The sequence below is a fragment of the Oncorhynchus mykiss genome, chromosome 7 (genome assembly GCF_013265735.2).
Source record: "Oncorhynchus mykiss isolate Arlee chromosome 7, USDA_OmykA_1.1, whole genome shotgun sequence".
Taxonomy (NCBI): Eukaryota; Metazoa; Chordata; class Actinopteri; order Salmoniformes; family Salmonidae; genus Oncorhynchus; species Oncorhynchus mykiss.
In genome coordinates this window covers 90,351,689-90,374,585 of record NC_048571.1, presented here as the reverse complement: position 1 = coordinate 90,374,585, position 22,897 = coordinate 90,351,689, and the positions used below count along the sequence as shown (strand labels likewise).

Here is a 22,897-nt window from a genome sequence, read left to right as displayed (position 1 = left end):
GCCTAATATAACCCTAACATAACCCTAATACAACCCTAACATAGCCCTAATATAACCCTAAACCTAATACAACCTTAACCCTAACATAAGCCTAACATAACCCTAACCCCAATATAACCCTAACCCTAATATAACCCTAATATAACACTAACCCTAATATAACCCTAATATAACCCTAACCCCAATATAACCCTAATATAACCCTAATATAACCCTAACCCTAATATAACCCTAACCCTAATATAACTCTAACCCCAATATAACCCTAACCCTAATATAACCCTAACCCTAATATAACCATAATATAACCCTAACCCTAATATAACCATAACCCTAACATAACCCTAATATAACCCTAACCCTAATACAACCCTAACCATAATATAACCCTAATATAACCCTAACCCTGATATAACCCTAATATAACCCTAACCCCAATATAACCCTAACATAACCCTAATATAACCCTAAACCTAATACAAACCTAACCCTAATATAACCCTAACATAACACTAATATAATTCTAACCCTAATATTACCCTGACCCTAGTATAACCCTAACATAACACTAATATAATTCTAACCCTAATATAACCCTAACCCTAATATTACCCTAACCCTAGTATAATCCTAACATAACCTTAACATAACCCTAACCCCAATATAACCCTAACCCTAATATAACACTAACCCTAATATAACCCTAATATAACCCTAACCCCAATATAACCCTAACCCTAATATAACCCTAATATAACCCTAACCCTAATATAACCCTAACCCCAATATAACCCTAACCCTAATACAACCCTAACCCTAATATAACCCGAATATAACCCTAACCCTAATATAACCATAACCCTAATATAACCCTAATATAACCCTAACCCTAATATAACCCTAACCACAATATAACCCCAATATAACCCTAAACCTGATATAACCCTAATATAACCCTAACCCCAATATAACCCTAACCCTAATATAACCCTAACATAACCCTAATATAACCCTAACATAGCCCTAATATAACCCTACACCTAATACAGCCCTAACCCGAATATAACCCTAACATAACACTAATATAATTCTAACCCTAACCCTAACCCTAATATTACCCTAACCCTAGTATAACCCTAGTATAACCCTAACATAACCTTAACATAACCCTAACCCCAATATAACCCTAACCCTAACATAACCCTAATATAACACTAACCCTAATATAACCCTAATATAACCCTAACCCCAATATAACCCTAAACCTAATATAACCCTAATATAACCCTAACCCTAATATAACCCTAACCCTAATATAACCCTAACCCTAATATAACCCTAACCCTAATATAACCATAACCCTAATATAACCCTAACCCTAATATAACCCTAACCACAATATAACCCCAATATAACCCTAACCCTGATATAACCCTAATATAACCCTAACACCAATATAACCCTAACCCTAATATAACCCTAACATAACCCTAATATAACCCTAACATAGCCCTAATAACCCTAAACCTAATACAGCCCTAACCCTAATATAACCCTAATATAACACTAACCCTAATATAACCCAAATTTAACCCTAACCCCAACATAACCATAACCCTAATATAACCCTAACATAACTAGTATAACCCGAATATAACCCTAACATAACCCTAGTATAACCCTAATATAACCCTAACATAACCCTAGTATAACCCTCATTTTGAGTTTAGTACTGACTTTTCTCCCTACTAGTACTGACTTTTCTGATAGCTACTTCATTGTGGAAAAATGTACTTTCTATGATATGTGGTTGTCCCACCTAGCTACATTACATGACATCTGCTTGTCAAACATCTCATTCCAAAATCATGGGTATTAATATGGAGTTGTTCCCCCCTTTACTGCTATAACAGCCTCCACTCCTCTGGGAAGGCTTTCCACTAGATGTTGGAACATTGCTGAGGGGACCTGCTTCTACTCAGCCACAAGAGCATTAGTGGGGTTGGGCACTAATGTTGAGGCGATTAGGCCTGGCTCACAGTTAGCATTCCAATTCATCCCAAAGGTGTTCGATGGGGTTGAGGTCAGGGCTCTGTGCAGGCCAGTCAAGTTCTTCCACACTTATCTCAACAAACCATTTCTGTATGGACCTCGCTTTGTACACGGGGGCATTGTCATGCTGAAACAGGAAAGGGCCTTCCCCAAACTGTTGCCAGAAAGTTGGAAGCACAGAATTGTCTAAATGTCATTGTATGCTGTTGTGTTAAGATTCCCCTTCACTGGAATAAAGGGGCATAGCACGAACCATGAATAACATCCCCAGTCCATTATTCCTCCTCCACCAAACTTTACAGTTGGCACTATGCCTTGGGGTATGTAGTGTTGTCCTGGCATCTGTCAACCCCAGATTAGTCCGCCGATTAACCCATTTCATGAAGCTCCCGACAAAGTTATCGTGCTGACTTTGCTTCCAGAAGCAGTTTGGAACTCGGTAGTGAGTGCTGCAACTGAGGACAGATGATTTTTATGCGCTTCAGCACTCGCTGGTCCCATTCTGTGAGCTTGTGTGGCCTACCACTTCGTGGCTGAGCCGTAGTTGCTCCTAGATGTTTCCACTTCACAATAACATCACTTACAGTTGATCGGGGCAGCTCTAGCAGGGCAGAAATTTGATAAACTGACTTGTTGGAAAGGTGGCATCCTCTGACGGTGCCACGTTGAAAGTCACTGAGCTCTTCAGTAAGGCAATTCCACTGCCAATGTTTGTCTATGGAGATTGCATGGCTGTGTGCTTGATTTTATACACCTGTGAGCAACAGGTGTGGCTGAAAAAGCAGAGTCCACTAATTCGAAGGGTGTCCACATACACTATATATACAAAAGTATCTTAAGATGAATGCACTAAGTTGCTGTGAGTGAGTCTCTGCTAAATGACTAAAATGTAGAACGAGGAGAGGAGTGAGATCTGCAAGGCCATGATGCTGGAACTAAAACACAGATCAGAGGTCAGACTGAGGGTTTACACTGATAGTTTAGTTTGTTAAATAACATGCTGCTGTTTCCTGCCATGCTTCCTCTGGTCAACTCTTTCAACTCAAAACATTTCACATGTATCAGAATGTGGACTGTTGTTCTATCGTTCTATTCAGATCTATTCCATTGTACTGTATATTCTACTGTACTCTGTCAAAGGTTATCAATAAATGTCACAATAAGATAAGATGTGCCTTCTGTCAGTCAATGAGATCTCCATCTCTGTTAAAACCATTGACATCTGTGGGGCGTTTTCAAGGGATTGTCAAATAAATGTTACAAGTATTTGGTTGTAATATGATCACCTCTTGAATAGCAATCAGAACTACTAATTTCAGATTATTCCATACAAACAATTGTGCACTTCAGCTCTATCAGAGTTATACAGCAAGTAACTGTAGCCCCCATTCTCATTGACAGGGCTGTAGTGGAGCAGGTTGAGAGCTTCAAGTTCCTTGGCGTCCACATAACCAACAAACTAACATGGTCCAAGCAGACCAAGACAGTCGTGAAGAGGGCACGACAAAACCTTTTCAAATCAAGGTATGGCAACTGCTCGGCTTCCGACTGCAAGGCACTACAGAGGGTAGTGTGTACGACCCAGTACTTCAAGCTTCCTGCCATCCAGGACCTCTATACCAGGCGGTGTCAGAGGAAGGCCAAAAAACTGTCAAAGATGCCAGCCACCCTAGACATAGACTGTTCTCTCTGCTACCCACGGCAAGTACTGGAGTGCCAAGTCTAGGTCCAAGAGGTTTCTAATCAGCTTCTACCCCCAAGCCATAAGACTCCTGAACATCTCATCAAAGTGCTACCCAGACTATTTGCATTGAACCCCCTCTTCTACACTGGTGCTACTCTCTGTTGTTATCTATGCATAGTCACTTTAATAACTCTACCTACATGTACATATTACCTCAATTACCTCGACTAACCAGTGCCCCCGCACATTGACTCTGTACCAGTACCCCCCTGTACATAGCCTCCACATTGACTCTGTACCGGTAACCTCTGTATATAACCTCCACATTGACTCTGTTTTTTTTTATTTATTTTTTATTTCTCCTTTATTTAACCAGGTAGGCTAGTTAAGAACAAGTTCTCATTTGCAACTGCGACCTGGGCAAGATAAAGCATAGCAGTGTGAACAGACAACACAGAGTTACACATGGAGTAAACAATTAACAAATCAATAACACAGTAGAAAAAAATGAAGAAAAAAATAGTCTATATACATTGTGTGCAAAAGGCATGAGGAGGTAGGTGAATAATTACAATTTAGCAGATTAACACTGGAGTGATAAATGATCAGATGGTCATGTGCAGGTAGAGATACTGGTGTGCAAAAGAGCAGAAAAGTAAATAAATAAAAACAGTATGGGGATGAGGTAGGTAAATTGGGTGGGCTATTTACCGATAGACTATGTACAGCTGCAGCGATCGGATAGCTGCTCAGATAGCAGATGTTTGAAGTTGGTGAGGGAGATAAAAGTCTCCAACTTCAGCGATTTTTGAAATTCGTTCCAGTCACAGGCAGCAGAGAACTGGAACGAAAGGCGGCCAAATGAGGTGTTGGCTTTAGGGATGATCAGTGAGATACACCTGCTGGAGCGCATGCTACGGGTGGGTGTTGCCATCGTGACCAGTGAACTGAGATAAGGTGGAGCTTTACCTAGCATGGACTTGTAGATGACCTGGAGCCAGTGGGTCTGGCGATGAATATGTAGCGAGGGCCAGCCGACTAGAGCATACAGGTCGCAGTGGTGGGTGGTATAAGGTGCTTTAGTAACAAAACAGATGGCACTGTGATAAACTGGATCCAGTTTGCTGAGTAGAGTGTTGGAAGCAATATATATAGCTCCCTGTATATAGCCTCCACATTGACTCTGTACCGGTACACCCTGTATATAGCCTCCACATTGACTCTGTACCGGTACCCCCTGTATATAGCCTCGCTATTGTTATTTTGCTGCTGCTCTATAAATTATTTGTTACTTTTATTTCTTAATTTAAGGTATTTTCTTCAAACTGCATTGTTGGTTAAGGGCTTGTAAGTAAGCATTTCATTGTAAGGTCTACCTGTTGTATTCAGCGCATGTGACAAATACATATTTATTTGATTTGATTTTCATGATCAGTAAACATAAATTGATCATCTAGTTTCAGAAGGGTAGCCTACCCATTTGACATTTATTTTGCTTCGTCAGAGATTAGACTTTTGTTTTCGAATCATCCTGATAAAGTTGTCAGTCTGAGTACTGTCATCACCACTAATAGATGCTAGCTATCTAGTTTATCTCCTGAAAGTTAGCTAGTTAACTAGCCATATTGACGTGATCTGTCATTAGCTAGCCAGCCAATTTGACGTGGACCATCAATCAATGTAGCCTATCTTATGTCTGTCAGCCGCATTAGTGATTAAACACAATTAAAAACAATGTTGAAGAGGGTAGATAGATAGTATTAGTTAGCCAACTTAGAAATAAATACATAACTTATCACTATGTTTAGCCAACTGACAAAGTTTCTAGCTACTGGTACTAGTCAACATTGTTAGCATGCTGTACACACTACATGACTTCTACTGGTACTCGCTTGTCAACATTATTAGCTAGCTATACACATTATATGACTGGCTGAACGACAACATGAATAACATACAGCTGGCAGGTTTTAAGCTTTTTGGGCAGGATAGAACAGCGGCCTCTGGTAAGACAAGGGGTGGCAGTCTATGTATATTTGTAAATAACATCTGGTGCATGAACTCTAAGGAAGTTTTGAGGTTTTCCCCTGAGGTAGAGCATCTCATGATAAGCTGTAGACCACACTATTTACCAAGAGAGTTTTCATCTATATTCTTCAAAGCTGTCTATTTACCACTAAAAACTGATGCTAGCTCTAAGACCACACTCAATGAGCTGTATACGGCCATAAGCAAAAAGGAAAATGATAAATGTGTAACCAGAAGAAAAAAAATATCTTTAAACAGGTCAACATTCACAAGACCGCAGGGCCAGACAGATTACCAGGATGCATACTCCGAGCATGCGCTGACCAACTAGCAGTTGTCTTCACTGACATTTTCAACCTTTCCCTTTCCCTGAATGAGTCGTGTTTACCGACATGTTTCAAGCAGAACACCATAGTCCCTGTGCCCAAGAACACTAAAGTAACCTGCCTAAATGACTGTCGACCGTAGCACTCACGTCTCAGATCCTCAAAAGGTTCTACAGCTGCACCATCGAGAGCATCCTGATGGATTGCATCACTGCCTGGTATGGCAACTGCTCGGTCTCCGACCGCAAGGCGGGGGGTAGTGCATACGGGTAGTGTGTACGGCCCAGTACATCACCGGGGCCAAGCTTCCGTCCATCCAGGACCTCTATACCAGGCGGCATCAGAGGAAGGCCCTAAAAATGGTCAAAGACACCAGCCACCCTTGTCATAGACTTTTCTCTGCTACTGCAAGGCAAGCGGTACCAGAGCGCCAAGTCTAGGTGAAAAGGCTTCTTAACAGCTTCTATCCTCAAGCCATAAGACTCTTGAACAGCTAATCAAAGGGCTACCCAGACCCCTCTTTTACACTGCTGCTACTGACTGTTTTATAATCTATGCATAGTCATTGACTATGTACCGGTACCTCCTGTATATAGCCTCTTTATTGTTATTTTACTGCTTCTGTTTATTTATGTAACTTTTTTTTAAACTTGAAGTTTTAAGAAAAATAAGTGTTAAAGCATTGTTGGTTAAGGGCTTTATAATTAAGCATTTCACTGTAGGGTCTACACACCTGTTGTATTCTGTGTTTGTGACAAACACGATTTGATTTGAAATGCCACCTTCTGCTGCTTGACAAGCAGAGCTCAAAGGATGGACAATTAACCTAAACCACACATACTTGTCAGGTATAGTACATTTTTATGTCACTTAAATCTCCAATTAGTGGTGGCCAATGTTGAGAGAGAAAGGTGTAATCCAGCTGTTTCTGCACTGTAATGCATTGGAGCAGGCTATGCTTGCCCCCCAGCTGTGAATGGAATGTTTGAAATGGAACAAAATGACCATTTCTAAAAACCTACAATGTGCTCTGTCATAACACTCTACAGTAATGTTCTACCGTTCTCTGCCATAACATTCTACTTTACTGACATAACATTCGACTGTACTCTGGCATAACTTTATACTGTACTGGCATAACGTTCTACTCCATGTTTTATTAGTGTGGACAGGACATCAACCTGAAAGTCTTTTGCCTAGTAACACAAGTATTTCTGCAAGTACCACCCATGTGACTGAAACCTGAATTTCCACTGACTAGTCTCTTAGTGTGTCGACTAGGGTCCACACCTGCTGAAGGACAGGTATGTCTGTGTGACAACATGCATCTCTGCATGGCAGATATCTCAGCTTGGATGTCGGCCCACCACCTATCATCACATGATGTGATAGCGAATAGCTACTGTGCCATGTTAGTATGGTTGTGACTGTGATAGGGAATAGCTAGTAGCTACTGTGCCATGATAGGTCTCGTCCATACCGCGTTATCCCCAGTCTTTCCAGACAGGATGGCCCTGGCCTTGGCCTTAGTGAGGGGGAAGTATTTGAGATAGGACTCCAGCAGCAGCTTGGCCAGGCTCCTCAGGTCGGCAGCCTCAGGGTGCATGATGTCCATGTCAGTAGAGAACTCAGCTAGGAGCTTCTCCTTCTCAGCCTGGGGCATCCGTCCAAAACGAATGGCTGTATGGGAAACAACACAGACAACATTATCAGATCAATAACGACAAACCTCCTGCCATTGACAACTTAGATGGAAAAGTACTGAGGATGGTAGCTGACTGTGGCCACTCCTATCTGTCATATCTTTAATCTGAGCCCAGAGGAAAGTCTTTGTCCTCAGGCCTGGAGGGAAGCCAAAATCAGTCCCGCTACCCAAGAGTGGAAAAGCGGCCTTTACTGGTTCTAACAGCAGACCTATCAGCTTGCTTCCAGCTCTTAGCAAACTGTTGTAATTTTTTGGGGACCAAATACAATGCTATTTCTCTATAAACAAATTGACAACAGACTTTCAGCATGCTTATAGAGAAGGGCACACAACACTGATACAAATGACTGATGATTGGTTGAAAGAAAATAAGAAGATTGTGGGAGCTGTCCTATTAGATTTCAGTGCACCCTTTGATATGATTGACCATAACCTGTTTTATGGCTTTTCAACCTCTGCCATATTGTAGATTTAGAGCTATCAATCTAAAACTCAGAGTTTTATTTAATGGAAGCCTCTCTAATGTCAAACATGTAGGGTGTGGTGTACCGCAGGACAGCTCTCTAGGCCCTCTACTCTTTTCTGTTTTTACCAATGACCTGCCACGAGCATTAAACAAAGCCTGTGTGTCCATGTATGCTGACGATTCAACCATATACAGTACCAGTCGAAAGTTTGGACACACCTACTCATTCAAGGGTTTTTCCTTTGTACTCTTTTCTAGATTGTAGAACAATAGAGAAGAGATCAACTATGAAATAACACATATGGAATCATGTAGTAACCAAAACAGTGTAGTAACCCAATAATAAAAAATATATTTCAAATTCTAACAGAGTAGCCACCCTTTCTCTTGATGACAGCTTTGGACACTTGGCATTCTCTCAACCAGCATCACGAGGAATGCTTTTCCAACAGTCTTGAAGGAGTTTCCACATATGCTGAGCACTTGTTGGCTGCTTTTCCTTCCCACTGCAGTCCAACTCATCCCAAACCATCTCAATTGGATTGTGGTCGGGTGATTGGAGGCCAGGTCATCTGATGCAGCACTTCATCACTCTCATAGGTAAAATAGCCCGTACACAGCCTGGAGGTGTGTTTTGGGTCATTGTCCTGTTGGAAAAAAAATGATAGTGCAAACCAGATGGGATGGCGTATCGCTGCAGAATGCTGTGGTTGCCATGCTGGTTAAGCGTGCCTTGAATTCTAAATAAATCACTGACAGGATCACCAGCGAAGCACACTCACACCACCTCCTCCATGTTTCACGGTGGGAACCACACATGCAGAAATCATCCATTTATCTACTCTGCTTCTCACAAAGACGTTGGAACCAAAAATCTCACATTTGGACTCATCAGACAGATTTCCACAGGCCTAATGTCCATTGCTCATTTTTCTTGGCCCAAGCAAGTCTCTTCTTCTTATTGGTGTCCTTTAGTAGTGGTTTCTTTGCAGCAATTCGACCATGAAGACCTGATTAACGTAGTTCCCTCTGAACAGTTGATGTTGAGATGTCTGTTACTTGAACTCTGTGAAACATTTATTTGGACTGCAATCTGATGTGCAGTTAACTCTGGATCTTCCTTTCCTGTGGTGGTCCTAATGAGAACCAGTTTCATCATAGCGATTGATGTTTTTTGCAATTGCACTTGAAGAAACCGTCAAAGTCCTTGAAATGTTCCGTATTGACTGACCATGTTTTAAAGTAATGATGATGTCATTTGTCTTTGCTTATTTGAGGTGTTCTTGCCATAATATATTCTGTGTACCACACCTACCTTGTCACAGCACAACTGATTGGATCAAACACATTAAGGAAAGAAATTACACAAATGAACTTAACAAGGCACACCTGTTAATTGAAATGCATTCCAAGTGACTACATCATGAAGCTGGTTGAGAGAATGCCAAGAGTGTGCAAAGCTGTGATCAAGGCAAATGGTGACGACTTTGAAGAATCTCAAATATAAATAATGTTTTGATTTGTTTAACACTTTTTTTTTTGGTAACTATTCTAAATTTATAGTTATTTATTTATTATTATTTATGTATTATTCTACAATGTATAAAATAGTAAAATAAATTAAAACCTTGGAATGAGAAGGTGTGTCCAAACTTTTGACTGGTACTGTACATGTCAGCAACCACAGCTAATGAAGTAACTGAAACCTTTAACAAGAAGTTGCAGTCAGTTTCGGACTGGATGGCAAGTAATAAACTGGTCCTGAACGTCTCTAAGAATAAATCATATAGATTCAATGGTTGTAAAGACCAGAAGAGGTCTGTCCATAGTGAAGAGATGCTCTGCTTTTTTGATACCACACTCCAAAAAGGAAGTCCTGCAGGCTCTAGCTTTGTCTTATCTCGATAATAGTCAATTCATGTGATCAAGTGCTGCGAAGAAAGACATTCTTAAGCTGCAGATGGCCCAGAACAGGTCTCTCTCGTCTAAGAGTTGAGGAGTGACTGACTGCATCACTACTTTTTTATAAGAAACATTAATGTTGTCACGCCTGCGCCCACTCCCTCTCCTGCAGACAGGCTGCCCATCATTACGCACACCTGTTACCATCATTACAGGCATCAGCACTCCATTGGACTCACCTGGACTCCTTCACTTTGTTGATTGCCCCATCCATATCTGTCTATTCATCAGTTTGTTCCCAGTGTCAGCATTAATGTAGTTTTGTTTCCCGTCCAGACGCTGTCCGTGTTTTGTTGCATGTTCGTTATTTATTAAATGCTCACTCCCTATACTTGATTCCCATCTCCTGTCCTCACAAATGTGTTGACAATTCCAAATTGTTTGCAAGTCAACTTGCACACAGCTCTGACACACAAAGTTAACTGACCAGACATGCCACCAGGGGTCTTTTCAGTCCCTAAATGCAGAAAAAATTATATTATATAAAGCCATTATTGCATGGAACTCCCATCTCATTATGCTCAAATGAACAGCAAACCTGGTTAAAAAAAACTGATGAAGCAACACCACCGTTTTTCCACTATTTAACCTAGATTGTGTGTGTGTATGTATTATATATTATGTCCTTGAGCTGTTCTTGTTTATTGATGTTTTGTGTAGACCCCAAGAAGAGTAGCTGCTGCTTTCACAACCGCTAATGGGGATCCTAATAAAATACTAAATTCCATATACAGCGCAACCCTCAATCTTCAAACTACAGAGTATCTCCCCAAACCGTTCTCAGCGCCATCGTCCATGTCTCCCCGTGTGTGTGTGGTATGTAAATGTGTATCTCATCATATCTGACATGGACAGAGAGTTGTGAGAAACATTAACAAATAAAGTGGAAAAACAGGCAATTTAATATTTTGTTTCTAGTTCTGTAAACGTGATTATTAAAACGGATCATAATAATCAATAACAAATAAATACTGACTCAAAGAAATTAATGGTTGACGTCACCAGAGTGACTAGACAACTGATTATTGTATGACTTCCTATCACGTTTGACCTTTATGCACCTTTCTACAGTGTGCCATTACTGTCAAATACCAATATCAGTTATTGACCACAGTTTCAAGTGTCATTGAATGGCAAATATCAAGATTAGGAAGACAGAGGTTGATTAACCAGACTTTTTTCCCCCTCTGATTGATAGAACGGATAGGTTGAACTGGAGCTTTGTGAATGGTTTTCTGTCTGACTTACCTCCAATCTGTGGATTTACCAAAATCTCTAATACAGGTTTACAGTATATTACATTATATGTCTAATACAGGATTATGTTCCCCTCTGCGTCAGTCAGGCGGCAGGACAAGCCGTTTCATTTAGAAGTCAACAGTATTGTCGGCCTGTTATATATGGTTAAGGCTATGTCTAAACCTGTTTTTGTATAATGGTGACTTGCAGAGTAATAAATTGTCTGGTCTATCAGCCATCACACCTTTTGTAAATGTATACGTTGCTCCTCCTACGCCTGGGCACCCAGCCAAGCACCATGACACAGCAGAATCTACCTAGCGCTAGTGTGTGTGCCTACGTGTGTAATCCTCTGTGAATCATTGATGAAAACACAACTCCCCCGGCAGATTTCACTAGCCACTACAGCTTATGATGGGATGTGAGAGTGACTGTATATAAGGAGCAATTCAGATGACCCTGCCGCTATAGGGACTACACCTGGACTAGAATCACATGACTTTCTCTGGGAGAAACCTTGCCTCAGAGCGAAACGTATTTGACTCAAATCCCTGCCACTCCATTTAACATGATATGATACTTCACGTTAGGTTACATTTCATTGGCCTACCAATGTAATAGCAGTTGTACAATAGCATACAATTCATATATTATCCTACGTCTTGATCATACCAGTTTGCTTTGACTCGTGTGGCTGTATATTCTGTTCGACTGCTTTAGTGTGATATATTACATTCGACAACTCGTGGATGCCATCTTTATGTCTCTGTGTCCAGTACAAAGGAAGTTAGAGGTAGTTTGCAATATTATGTTCGACAGCTTTAATATTATATTTGACTGATTTATTATGTTCGTCAGCTTTAGTATGATAAATTACATTCAACACATGGATAACATTTGTATGTCTCTGTGTCCAGTATGAAGGATGTTAGAGGTAGTTTTGCGAGCCAATGAGTTAGCACAATGACTGGAAGTCTATGGGTATCTGCTAGACTTGCTGTCATTGTGCTAACACTAGTTAGCAATTGCACTAGCGTTAGTTAGCAACTTCCTTCAAACTGCACCCAGAGACAAACATTTTATCCATGAGTTCATCCGACTCTGGAGAAGTAGCTAAAGGGCCTCTGATTAAAAATCCCAAAGTATCCCTTTCAAATCTAATTTTATTGGTCACATGTGCCGAATACAACAGGTGTAGTAGACCTTACCATGAAATGCTTAGATACAAGCTCTTAACCAACAACATAGTTCAAGAAATGAAGTTAAGAAAATATCTACTAAATAAACTAAAGTAAATTATTTTTTTAATAAGAAGTAACACAAAATAACGAGACTATATACAGGGGGTACCGAGTCAATGTGCGGGGGTACAGGTTAGTCGAGGTAATTTGTACATGTAGATAAGGGTAAAGTGACTATGCTTAGATAATAAACAACGAGTAGCAGCAGTGTAAAAACAAAGGGGGAGGGGGGGTCAATGTAAAAAGCCCGGATGGCAATTTGATTAATTGGCTTGGGAGTAGAAGCTGTTAAGCAGCCTTTTAGACCTAGACTTGGCGCTCTAGTACCTTTTGCCATGCGGTAGCAGAGGGAACTGTCTATGACTTGGGTGACTGGAGTTTTAGACAATTTTTTGGGGCCTTCCTCTGACACGCCTATTATTTAGGTCCAGGATGGCAGGACGCTACCCTCTGAAGTGCCTTACGGTCGGATGAAGAGCAGTTGCCATACAATAGTGAAAGTGAACAAGTGGTCACGGGTCAGATGACAGAAGAATGGAGGACACTGAAGCAGAAATTCCTTTAACCACAAAGTGGCATATTTACTGGGTAGTTTGTCTGTGCTGCATCACAAAGGAAGCAAAATAACATGTATCCAATCAAATTCATAATCACAAAATCAAATCATTCTCATTAATAACATGAGGTAACATGAGGTAATTCAGTTAAAAAATAATACAATATGAAGCATGATTGAGTAACAGGATCATAAACATAATCATGATAATGCAAATAAATCGATCAATTATTCAATCTATAATATCAGTGTGATATCAATATTACGTTTCATATTTCATACTTTCAGGTTTGTCTAAATATGTAAGTCATTTCGTAACAATTTAACCAGATATCAATGGCATAATTGGCCTGTGATGATCTGTAGGGCCTTGATCATTGTCCATTGACATAACACAATAGATTTGAAGTGTGCTCTCTAAGCCGCGTTCTGCGGTAATAACTACAAAATAGCCTCCCAACACTCTACTCTGCAAATTGGATGCAGTCTATCACAGTGGCATCCATTTTGTCACCAAAGCTCCATATACAACCCACCACTGTGACCTGTACGCTCTCGTTGGCTGGTCCTCGCTACATATTCGTCGCCAAACCCACTGGCTCCAGGTCATCTAAGTCTTTGCTAGGTAAAGCTCCGCCTTATCTCAGCTCACTGGTCTCCATAGCAACAGCCACCCACAGCACGCGCTCCAGCAGGTATATTTCACTGGTCATCCACAAAGCAAACACTACCTTTGGCCGCCTTTCCTTAAAGTTCTCTGCTGCCAATGACTGGAACGAATTGCAAAAAATCACCCTCAATAACTTTAAGCATCAGCTTAAAGATCGCTGCAGCTGAACACAGCCCATCTGTAAATAGCCCATCCAATCAACTACCTACCTCTTCCCATATTTGTTTTTCTGCTCTTTTGCACACCAGTATTTCTACTTGCACATCCTAATCTGCACATCTATCACTCGTGTTAATTGCTAAATTGTAATTACTTAGCCACTATTGGCCTATTTATTGCCTTACCTCCTTCATTTACACACACTATACAGATTTTTCTATTGTGTTATTGACTGTATATTTGTTTATCCCATGTGTAACTGTGCTTTTGTCGCATTGCTTTGCTTTATCTTGGCCAGGTCGCAGTTGTAAATGAGAACTTGTTCTCAACTGGCCTACCTGTTTAAATAAAATAAATAAACAATAACTGATGGCCCGCTCTCCCGATCTCAACAGATAGTTCAGATGAAAGATTCAGTGGAGTTACGTTGATTTGTGGACGCACAGAATGTCTGGATTAGACGGAGTTGGGGAATAGAAAGCAGCGAGGTCAGGCGGTGGCCATTTCCTCCTTTTAATGAGTTGAGATCTGACAGACGTTTCCACCTGACCTAATTAAAGCGCTCTGGGCCAGCTGCGCAAGTGGCCATCAAATATAGGGCGATTCCACCAACTTCATGAGCCTTTTCTACAAACAGCATTCTCACATAGGTGTGTTCCTCATGGCTACTGACGAGTGCTACAGGGCGGTAGCCATTTAGGCAGGTTACCATCACTTTCTTGGGCACAGGGACTATGGTGGTAACTTGCCAGTTGGTCCGTGCATGCTCTGAGTACACGTCCTGGTAATCTGTCTGACCCTGCGGCCTTGTGAATGTTGATACGTTTAAAATCGCTTAAGGATCCGCCCATTTTTTTCAATTTTCACCTAAAATTATATACCCAAATAGCTCTGTAGCTCAGGACCTGACGCAAGGATATGCATATTCTTGATACCAATTGAAAGGAAATACTTTGACATTTGTGAAAAATATATCACATTAGATCTGGTAAAAGATACGTTTTTTTGTACCATCTTTGAAATGCAAGAGAAAGGCCATAATTAATTCCATAATTAATTAATCTAGCCTAGGTGCAATTTAGACTTTGGCCACTAGATGGCAGCAGGGTATGTGTAAAGTTTTAGACTGATCCAATGAACTATTGCATATCTATTCAAAATGTTGTATCAAGACTGCCCAAATGTTTCTCATTTGTTTATTCATACATTTTCAAATTCATAATTGTGCACTCTCCTCAAACAATAGCATGGTATTCTTTCACTGTTTTAGCTAATGTAAATTGGACAATACAGTTAGATTAAAAGTTTTGCTCACATCAGCTACGGAGAGCAGGATCACACAGTCATCCAGAACAGCTAGTGCTCTCATGAATGATTCAATGTTGCTTGCCTTGACGCGAGCATAAAGGCATTTAGCTCGTCTGGTAGCTCTGGGCAGCTGGGTTTCCCTTTGTACTCTGTAATAGTTTGCAAGCCCTGCCACATCCGACGAGCATTAGAGCCGGTGTACAATCTTAGTCTTGTATTGACGTTTTGCCTGTTTGATGGTTCATCGGAGGGCATAGCAGGATTTCTTATAAGCTACCGGATTAGTGTCCCGCTCCTTGAAAGCAGCAGCTCTGTTCCCATTATAGCTTTTAGCTCGATGCAGATGTTGCCTGTAATCCATGGCTTCTGGTTGGGATATGTACGCACGGTCACTGTGGGGATGACGTTGTCGATGTACTTATTGATGAAGCCGGTGACAGAGGTGGTATATTCCGCAATTCCATTGGATGAGTCCTGGAACCTATTCCAGTCTGTGCTAGCAAAACAGTCCTGTAGCTTAGCATCCACTTCATCTGATCACTTCCATATTGAGCGAGTCACTGGTACTTCCTGCTTTACTTTTTTCTTGTTAAGCAGGAATCAGGAGGATAGAATTATGGTCAGATTTGCCAAATGGAGGGCGGGGGAGAGCTTTGTATGCGTCTGTGTGTGTGTAGTAAAGGTGGTCTAGAGGTTGTGTTTTTTTCCTGGTTGCACATGTGACACGCTGGAAGAAATTAGGCAAAAAGGACTTAAGTTTACCTGCATTAAAGTCCCGGCCACTAGGAGCACTGCTTCTGGATAAGTATTTGCTTATGGCCTTATACAGCGTGTTGCGTGCTGTCTTAGCGCCAGCATCGGTTTGTGGTGGTAAATAGACAGCTATGAAAAATATAGAAAACTCTTGGTATATAGTGTGGTCTACAGCCTTGGGGTACTCTACCTCAGGCGAGCAATACCTTGAGACTTATTTAATAATATTAGACATTGCGCACCAGCTGTTATTGACAAAGTTGTAGCTGTTCTGTCCTGTCGATGCACATAAAACCCAGCCAGGTCTATATTATCCTTGTTGTCGTTCAGCCACGACTCAGTGAAACATAAGATATTACAGTGTCCCGTTGGTAGGATGATCTCGAACAGAGATCATCCAGTTTATTTTCCAGTGATTGCACGTTGGCCAATAGAACGGATGGTAGAGATGCGTAACACACTCGCCAATGAATTCTCACAAGACACCTCGATCTCCACCCCCTGTATTTCCGTCTTTTCTTCATGCGAATAACTGGGATTTGGGCCTGGTCTCGGAAGCAGTATATCCTTTGCGTCCAACTCATTAAATAACAGATCTTCATCCAGTTGGAGGTGAGTAATCGCTGTTCTGATATCCAAAAGTTATTCATAAAAGAGACAGTAGCAGCAACATTATGTACAAAATAAGTTACAAACAATGTGAAAAAAACAAACAAAATAGCAAAGTCTGTTAGGAGCCCGTAAAACGGCAGCCATTCCCTCTGGCGCCATTATATTTTAAGGTTAGGGTTCGGAGTTAGGGGCAGGGTTAGCTAACAAGTAGCAAGTAGTTGCAAAGTTCCTAATTAGCCAAAATGCTAAAGTTGTCCGTGATGAGATTTGAACACGCACGTTTGTGTTATACGCCTACCTATCTACCCCGACCAACTCCCCCTCGTTTAGTTTTTAACTTTTTACTAAATCATGATCATAGTGTTTCTTGGTAGTGTTAAACAAATCTACTTTGAACCATATTTGTGAGGTGTTTTGTTTATGTCATAAAAAAGAAAACACCTGTACCATGTCAGATATAGAGTTGAAGTCCCAATAATACACTTTACATGCATCACAGAAGATTGAAAAATAAAAGCGTTTGAGAAAACGCAGTTTTTTTAAACAATGTCGATTAATTATGAGAAATATTAACATTCCACCCTTGAGGTTACTAGAGGGCGATTTGGTCATTTTACTTCAGGAAAGTGGTCTACGTAATCTATTGTCCATATTGTAATTACTTCGCCACCATGGCCTATTTATTTCCTTACCTCATTTGCACTCACTGTATATAGACTTTATCTTCTGTATTATTTACTGTATGTTTGTTTATTCCATATGTAACTGTTGTATGAGTCGAACTGCTTTGCTTGATCTTGGCCAGGTTGCAGTTGTAAATGAGAACTTGTTCTCAACTAGCCTACCTGGTTAAATAAAGGTGAACATTTTTTTTTTTAACATATACTAATTAGTGTCTCGGATGTACATTTACGATGTTAAGTAACCTAACATATCATACTAAATGCCATGGATTTTTGTAAAATATGATCTCTACCCGGCACAGCCAGAATAGGACTGGCCACCCCACAGAGCCTGGTTCCTCTCTAGTTTTCTTCCTAGGTTCCAGTCTTTCTAGGGAGTTTTTCCTTGCCACTGTGCTTCGACATCTACATTGCTTGCTGTTTGGGGTTTTAGGCTGGGTTTCTGTATAAGCACTTTGTGACATCTGCTGATGTAAAAAAGGGCTTTATAAATACATATGTTTTTGTACATTTACCCCTTTTTCTCCCCAATTTCATGATATCCAATTGGTAGTTAGTCTTGTCCCATCGCTGCAACTGCCGTACGAGAGCCATGAGTTCTCCGGAATACGACCCTGCCAAGCCGCATTGCTTCTTGACACACTGCTCGCTTAACCTGGAAGCCAGACACACCAACGTGTCAGAGGAAACGTCGTACAATTGGCATCCGGGAGTCAGCTTGCAGGCACCCAGCCCGCTACAAGGAGTCGCTAGAGAGCGATGGGACAAGGAAATCCCGGCCAAACCCTCCCCTAACCCAGACGACGCTGGGCCAATTGTATGCTGCCTCATGGGTTTCCCGGTCATGGCTGGCTGTGATACAGCCTGGGATCAGGGTCTGTAGTGACGCCTCAAGCACTGCGATGCAGTGCCACTCGGAAGGCCCCTTTATAAATACATTTGACTGATTGATTGTAATGTTGGTTCTTACCATTGTGAGACATGCCCACCACCAGGCACTTCTGAAAGCGACAGTACTGACACTTGTTGCGGCTCTTCTTGTGGATGCGACAGTGCAGGTCACAGTGGTCATAAACCAGCTTCAACCGGATGGTCCGACGGAAGAACCCCTGGACATAGAGACACACAGGTTTTATTAGAGAAGGGAGAAACATAAGAAAATATTCATTGTAAATGGGCACAACTTGACAATTCTTCTGTTTTTTCTCTTGGTGGTTCTACGCCTTGCTCTAAGCAGTAGGAAGCAGGTTATTCAGTTGTGATGACCCTCCCACTCCGTCTGCTGAATTCTCTCTTTGTGCTTGTTTTCCTTATTAGGATGCCGGTGGGTGGAACCGGGAGGGTCGTCAGCGACATGGGATACACCTGGGCTGGGTGTGTCCCAGGATAAATACACCTCTTCCCCATTCATTGAAGAGACTCTCTCCAAGCAGACACACTGATAGTGTGGTTGTGGCATTTTTGTGGCTGTTTCGTTCATTTGCTTTGGCAACTTTCAACACCCCTCATTATCACATTTATGCACGCAAACACTCACTTACACTACTGACTACACACACCATTGTTAATTGTATTTAGTTCACTTCAGTTAATAAATATATTTTGTTATTCCTTATCTCCACGTTGTCTCCTTTTTTTGTTAAGAACTTCGAGCCGGTTCGTGACAGTCAACCTTTTTATCTGTTGTTGATTATGAAGATATTAATTATCAAAGTGCAGCTACTAAAACACTTAAACCTTTGGATGCCATCTACCATAGTGCCCTTTGTTTTGTTATAGGTGACAGTTTTGATACGCATCACTGCATCCTGTTTCAAAAAGTTGTCTGGACTTCGCCCATAGATTTCTACATCACTCTTTGTTTACAAGGCCCTACTTCATAAACTTCCATCTTATCTAACTTTGCTTTTGAAATATAGACACCGGAGTTGCCTAACCTGTTCACAGGATTGGTTTACTTGAGGATCCTAGGATCTCAACCGAGCTAGGTAAATCTGCTTTTAGTTTTAATGCACCATATTATTACTGTAACAAGATTCAAAATACATTTCATCTTAATGTTCTGGTGCCATTCGGGCAATTTAACCCCTTCAAGACAAGTAAAGACAGTAGTAAAGACATCTCTCCAACCCTCTCATATCAGCTCTTCCCTATAAATAGAACTGTTGAATATTGGCCACTGACCACTTCTTGTTGTGTGGAGCGAGTTTTGATTGTAGTGAGCTCCATCAACAAGTTGTAGCTAGCTCCCCTCTCCCCTTTGTCTGTGCCCCAAATGTGTAATTCACACTGCGACCTGTGATAGGTGATGGGGTGGCTTGACCAGTTAACCATGTAATGGACCTAGCTAGCTAACTAGCTACCACAAAACATGGTACAAAAATGATTGGGCACAGACAACAGTACAAAGGGCAAGAAGGTAGAGACAATACATCATGCGAAGGAGCCATAACTGTAAGTAAGAGAATCCATGATAGTGTCTTTGAATGAAGAGTTGTGGATAAAACTGTCCATTTTGAGTGTTTGCCGCAGCGAACTGAAAAAATGAGCGACCCAGGGATGTGTGTGCTTTGGGGACCTTTAACAGAGTGTGACTGGCAGAACGGGTGTTGTACGTGGAGGATAAGGGCTGCAGTAGATATCTCAGATAGGGGGGAGTGAGGCCTAAGGGTTTTATAAATAAGCGTCAACCAGTGGGTCTTGCGACAGGTATACAGAAATGACCAGTTTACAGAGGAGTATAGAATGCAGTGATGTGTCCTATAAGGAGCATTGGTGGCAAATCTGATGGCCGAATGGTAAAGAACATCTAGCCGCTCGAGAGCACCCTTACCTGCCGATCAATAAATTACGTTTCATAATCTAACATGGGTAGAATGGTTATCTGAATCAGGGTTAGTTTGGCAGCTGGGGTGAAATAGGAGAGATTACGATAGAGGAAACCAAGTCTGGATTTAACCTTAGCCTACAGCTTTGAAATGTGCTGAGAGAAGGACAGCTTAACATCGAGTTATACTCCCACGTACTTGTATGAATTGACACTATTCAGCTGAATCAAACTGCCAATGTAACAAGCATTTTTCTTTTAATTTTACTCAGCTGTGTAGTGCTACGGCGAAAATGAAAAACCAGGATCAGGCAACATTGGTCTAGAGCTAGGACTACTACAGGACCAGGAAACACTGCTATAGGGCTAGGACTACTACAGGACCAGGAAACACTGCTCTAGGTCTAGGACTACTACAGGACCAGGAAACACTGTTCTAGGGCTAGGACTACTACAGGACCAGGAAACACTGTTCTAGGGCTAGGACTACTACAGGACCAGGAAACACTGCTCTAGAGCTAGGACTACTACAGGACCAGGAAACACTGCTCTAGGGCTAGGACTACTACAGGAACAGGAAACACAGCTCTAGAGCTAGGACTACTACAGGACCAGGAAACACAGCTCTAGAGCTAGGACTACTACAGGACCAGGAAACACTGTTCTAGAGCTAGGATTACTACAGGACCAGGAAACACTGCTCTAGGGCTAGGACTACTACAGGACCAGGAAACACTGTTGTAGGGCTAGGACAACTACAGAACCAGGAAACACTGCTCTAGGGCTAGGACTACTACAGGTCCAGGAAACACTGCTCTATAGCTAGAACTACTACAGGACCAAGACCAGGAAACACGGCTCTAGAGCTAGGACTACTACAGGACCAGGAAACACTGCTCTGGAGCTAGGACTACTATAGGACCAGGATCAAGCAACACTGCCCTAGGGCTAGGACTAGTACAGGACCAGGAAACACTGCTCTAGAGCTAGGACTACTACAGGACCAGGAAACACTGCTCTAGGGCTAGGACTACTACAGGAACAGGAAACACAGCTCTAGAGCTAGGACTACTACAGGACCAGGAAACACAGCTCTAGAGCTAGGACTACTACAGGACCAGGAAACACTGTTCTAGAGCTAGGATTACTACAGGACCAGGAAACACTGCTCTAGGGCTAGGACTACTACAGGACCAGGAAACACTGTTGTAGGGCTAGGACAACTACAGGAACAGGAAACACTGCTCTAGGGCTAGGACTACTACAGGTCCAGGAAACACTGCTCTAGAGCTAGAACTACTACAGGACCAAGACCAGGAAACACGGCTCTAGAGCTAGGACTACTACAGGACCAGGAAACACTGCTCTGGAGCTAGGACTACTATAGGACCAGGATCAAGCAACACTGCCCTAGGGCTAGGGCTAGTACAGGACCAGGAAACACTGCTCTAGGAATAGGACTACTCCAGGATCAAGAAACACTGCTCTAGAGCTAGGACTACTACAGGACCAGGAAACACTGCTCTAGAGCTAGGACTACTCCAGGATCAAGAAACACTGCTCTAGAGCTAGGACTACTACAGGACCAGGAAACACTGCTCCAGAGCTAGGACTACTACAGGACCAGTAAACACTGTTCTAGGGCTAGGACTACTACAGCACCAGGAAACACTGCTCTAGGGCTAGGACTACTACAGGACCAGGATCAGGAAACACTGCTCTAGAGCTAGGACTACTCCAGGATCAAGAAACACTGCTCTAGAGCTAGGACTACTACAGGACCAGGAAACACTGCTCTAGAGCTAGGACTACTCCAGGATCAAGAAACAATGCTCTAGAGCTAGGACTACTACAGGACAAGGAAACACTGCTCCAGAGCTAGGACTACTACAGGACCAGGAAACACTGCTCTAGAGATAGGACTACTACAGGACCAGTAAACACTGTTCTAGGGCTAGGACTACTACAGGACCAGGAAACACTGCTCTAGGGCTAGGACTACTACAGGACCAGGATCAGGAAACACTGCTCTAGAGCTAGGACTACTCCAGGATCAATAAACACTGCTCTAGAGCTAGGACTACTACAGGACCAGGAAACACTGCTCTAGAGCTAGGACTACTCCAGGATCAAGAAACACTGCTCTAGAGCTTGGACTACTATAGGACCAGGAAACACTGCTCCAGAGCTAGGACTACTACAGGACCAGTAAACACTGTTCTAGGGCTAGGACTACTACAGGACCAGGAAACACTGCTCTAGGGCTAGGACTACTACAGGACCAGGATCAGGAAACACTGCTCTAGAGCTAGTACTACTCCAGGATCAAGAAACACTGCTCTAGAGCTAGGACTACTACAGGACCAGGAAACACTGCTCTAGAGCTAGGACTACTCCAGGATCAAGAAACACTGCTCTAGAGCTAGGACTACTACAGGACAAGGAAACACTGCTCCAGAGCAAGGACTACTACAGGACCAGTAAACACTGTTCTAGGGCTAGGACTACTACAGGACCAGGAAACACTGCTCTAGGGCTAGGACTACTACAGGACCAGGATCAGGAAACACTGCTCTAGAGCTAGGACTACTCCAGGATCAAGAAACACTGCTCTAGAGCTAGGACT

The 22,897-nt window shown here is 42.0% G+C and overlaps 1 protein-coding gene across 3 annotated transcripts in view; it reads right to left on the bottom strand.

The window, feature by feature from the left end:
- pparg (peroxisome proliferator-activated receptor gamma) overlaps positions 1-22,897 on the bottom strand; it is a 118,935-nt gene that overhangs the window by 34,450 nt on the left and 61,588 nt on the right. For all 3 annotated transcript variants that reach the window (XM_036984368.1, XM_036984365.1, XM_036984366.1), the window contains exons 4-5: positions 18,415-18,553; positions 7,571-7,770 (exon numbers count right to left, since the gene is read on the bottom strand). In XM_036984368.1, the coding sequence (XP_036840263.1) occupies positions 7,571-7,770; positions 18,415-18,553 (339 nt within the window). The remainder of the gene's footprint in view (positions 1-7,570; positions 7,771-18,414; positions 18,554-22,897) is intronic.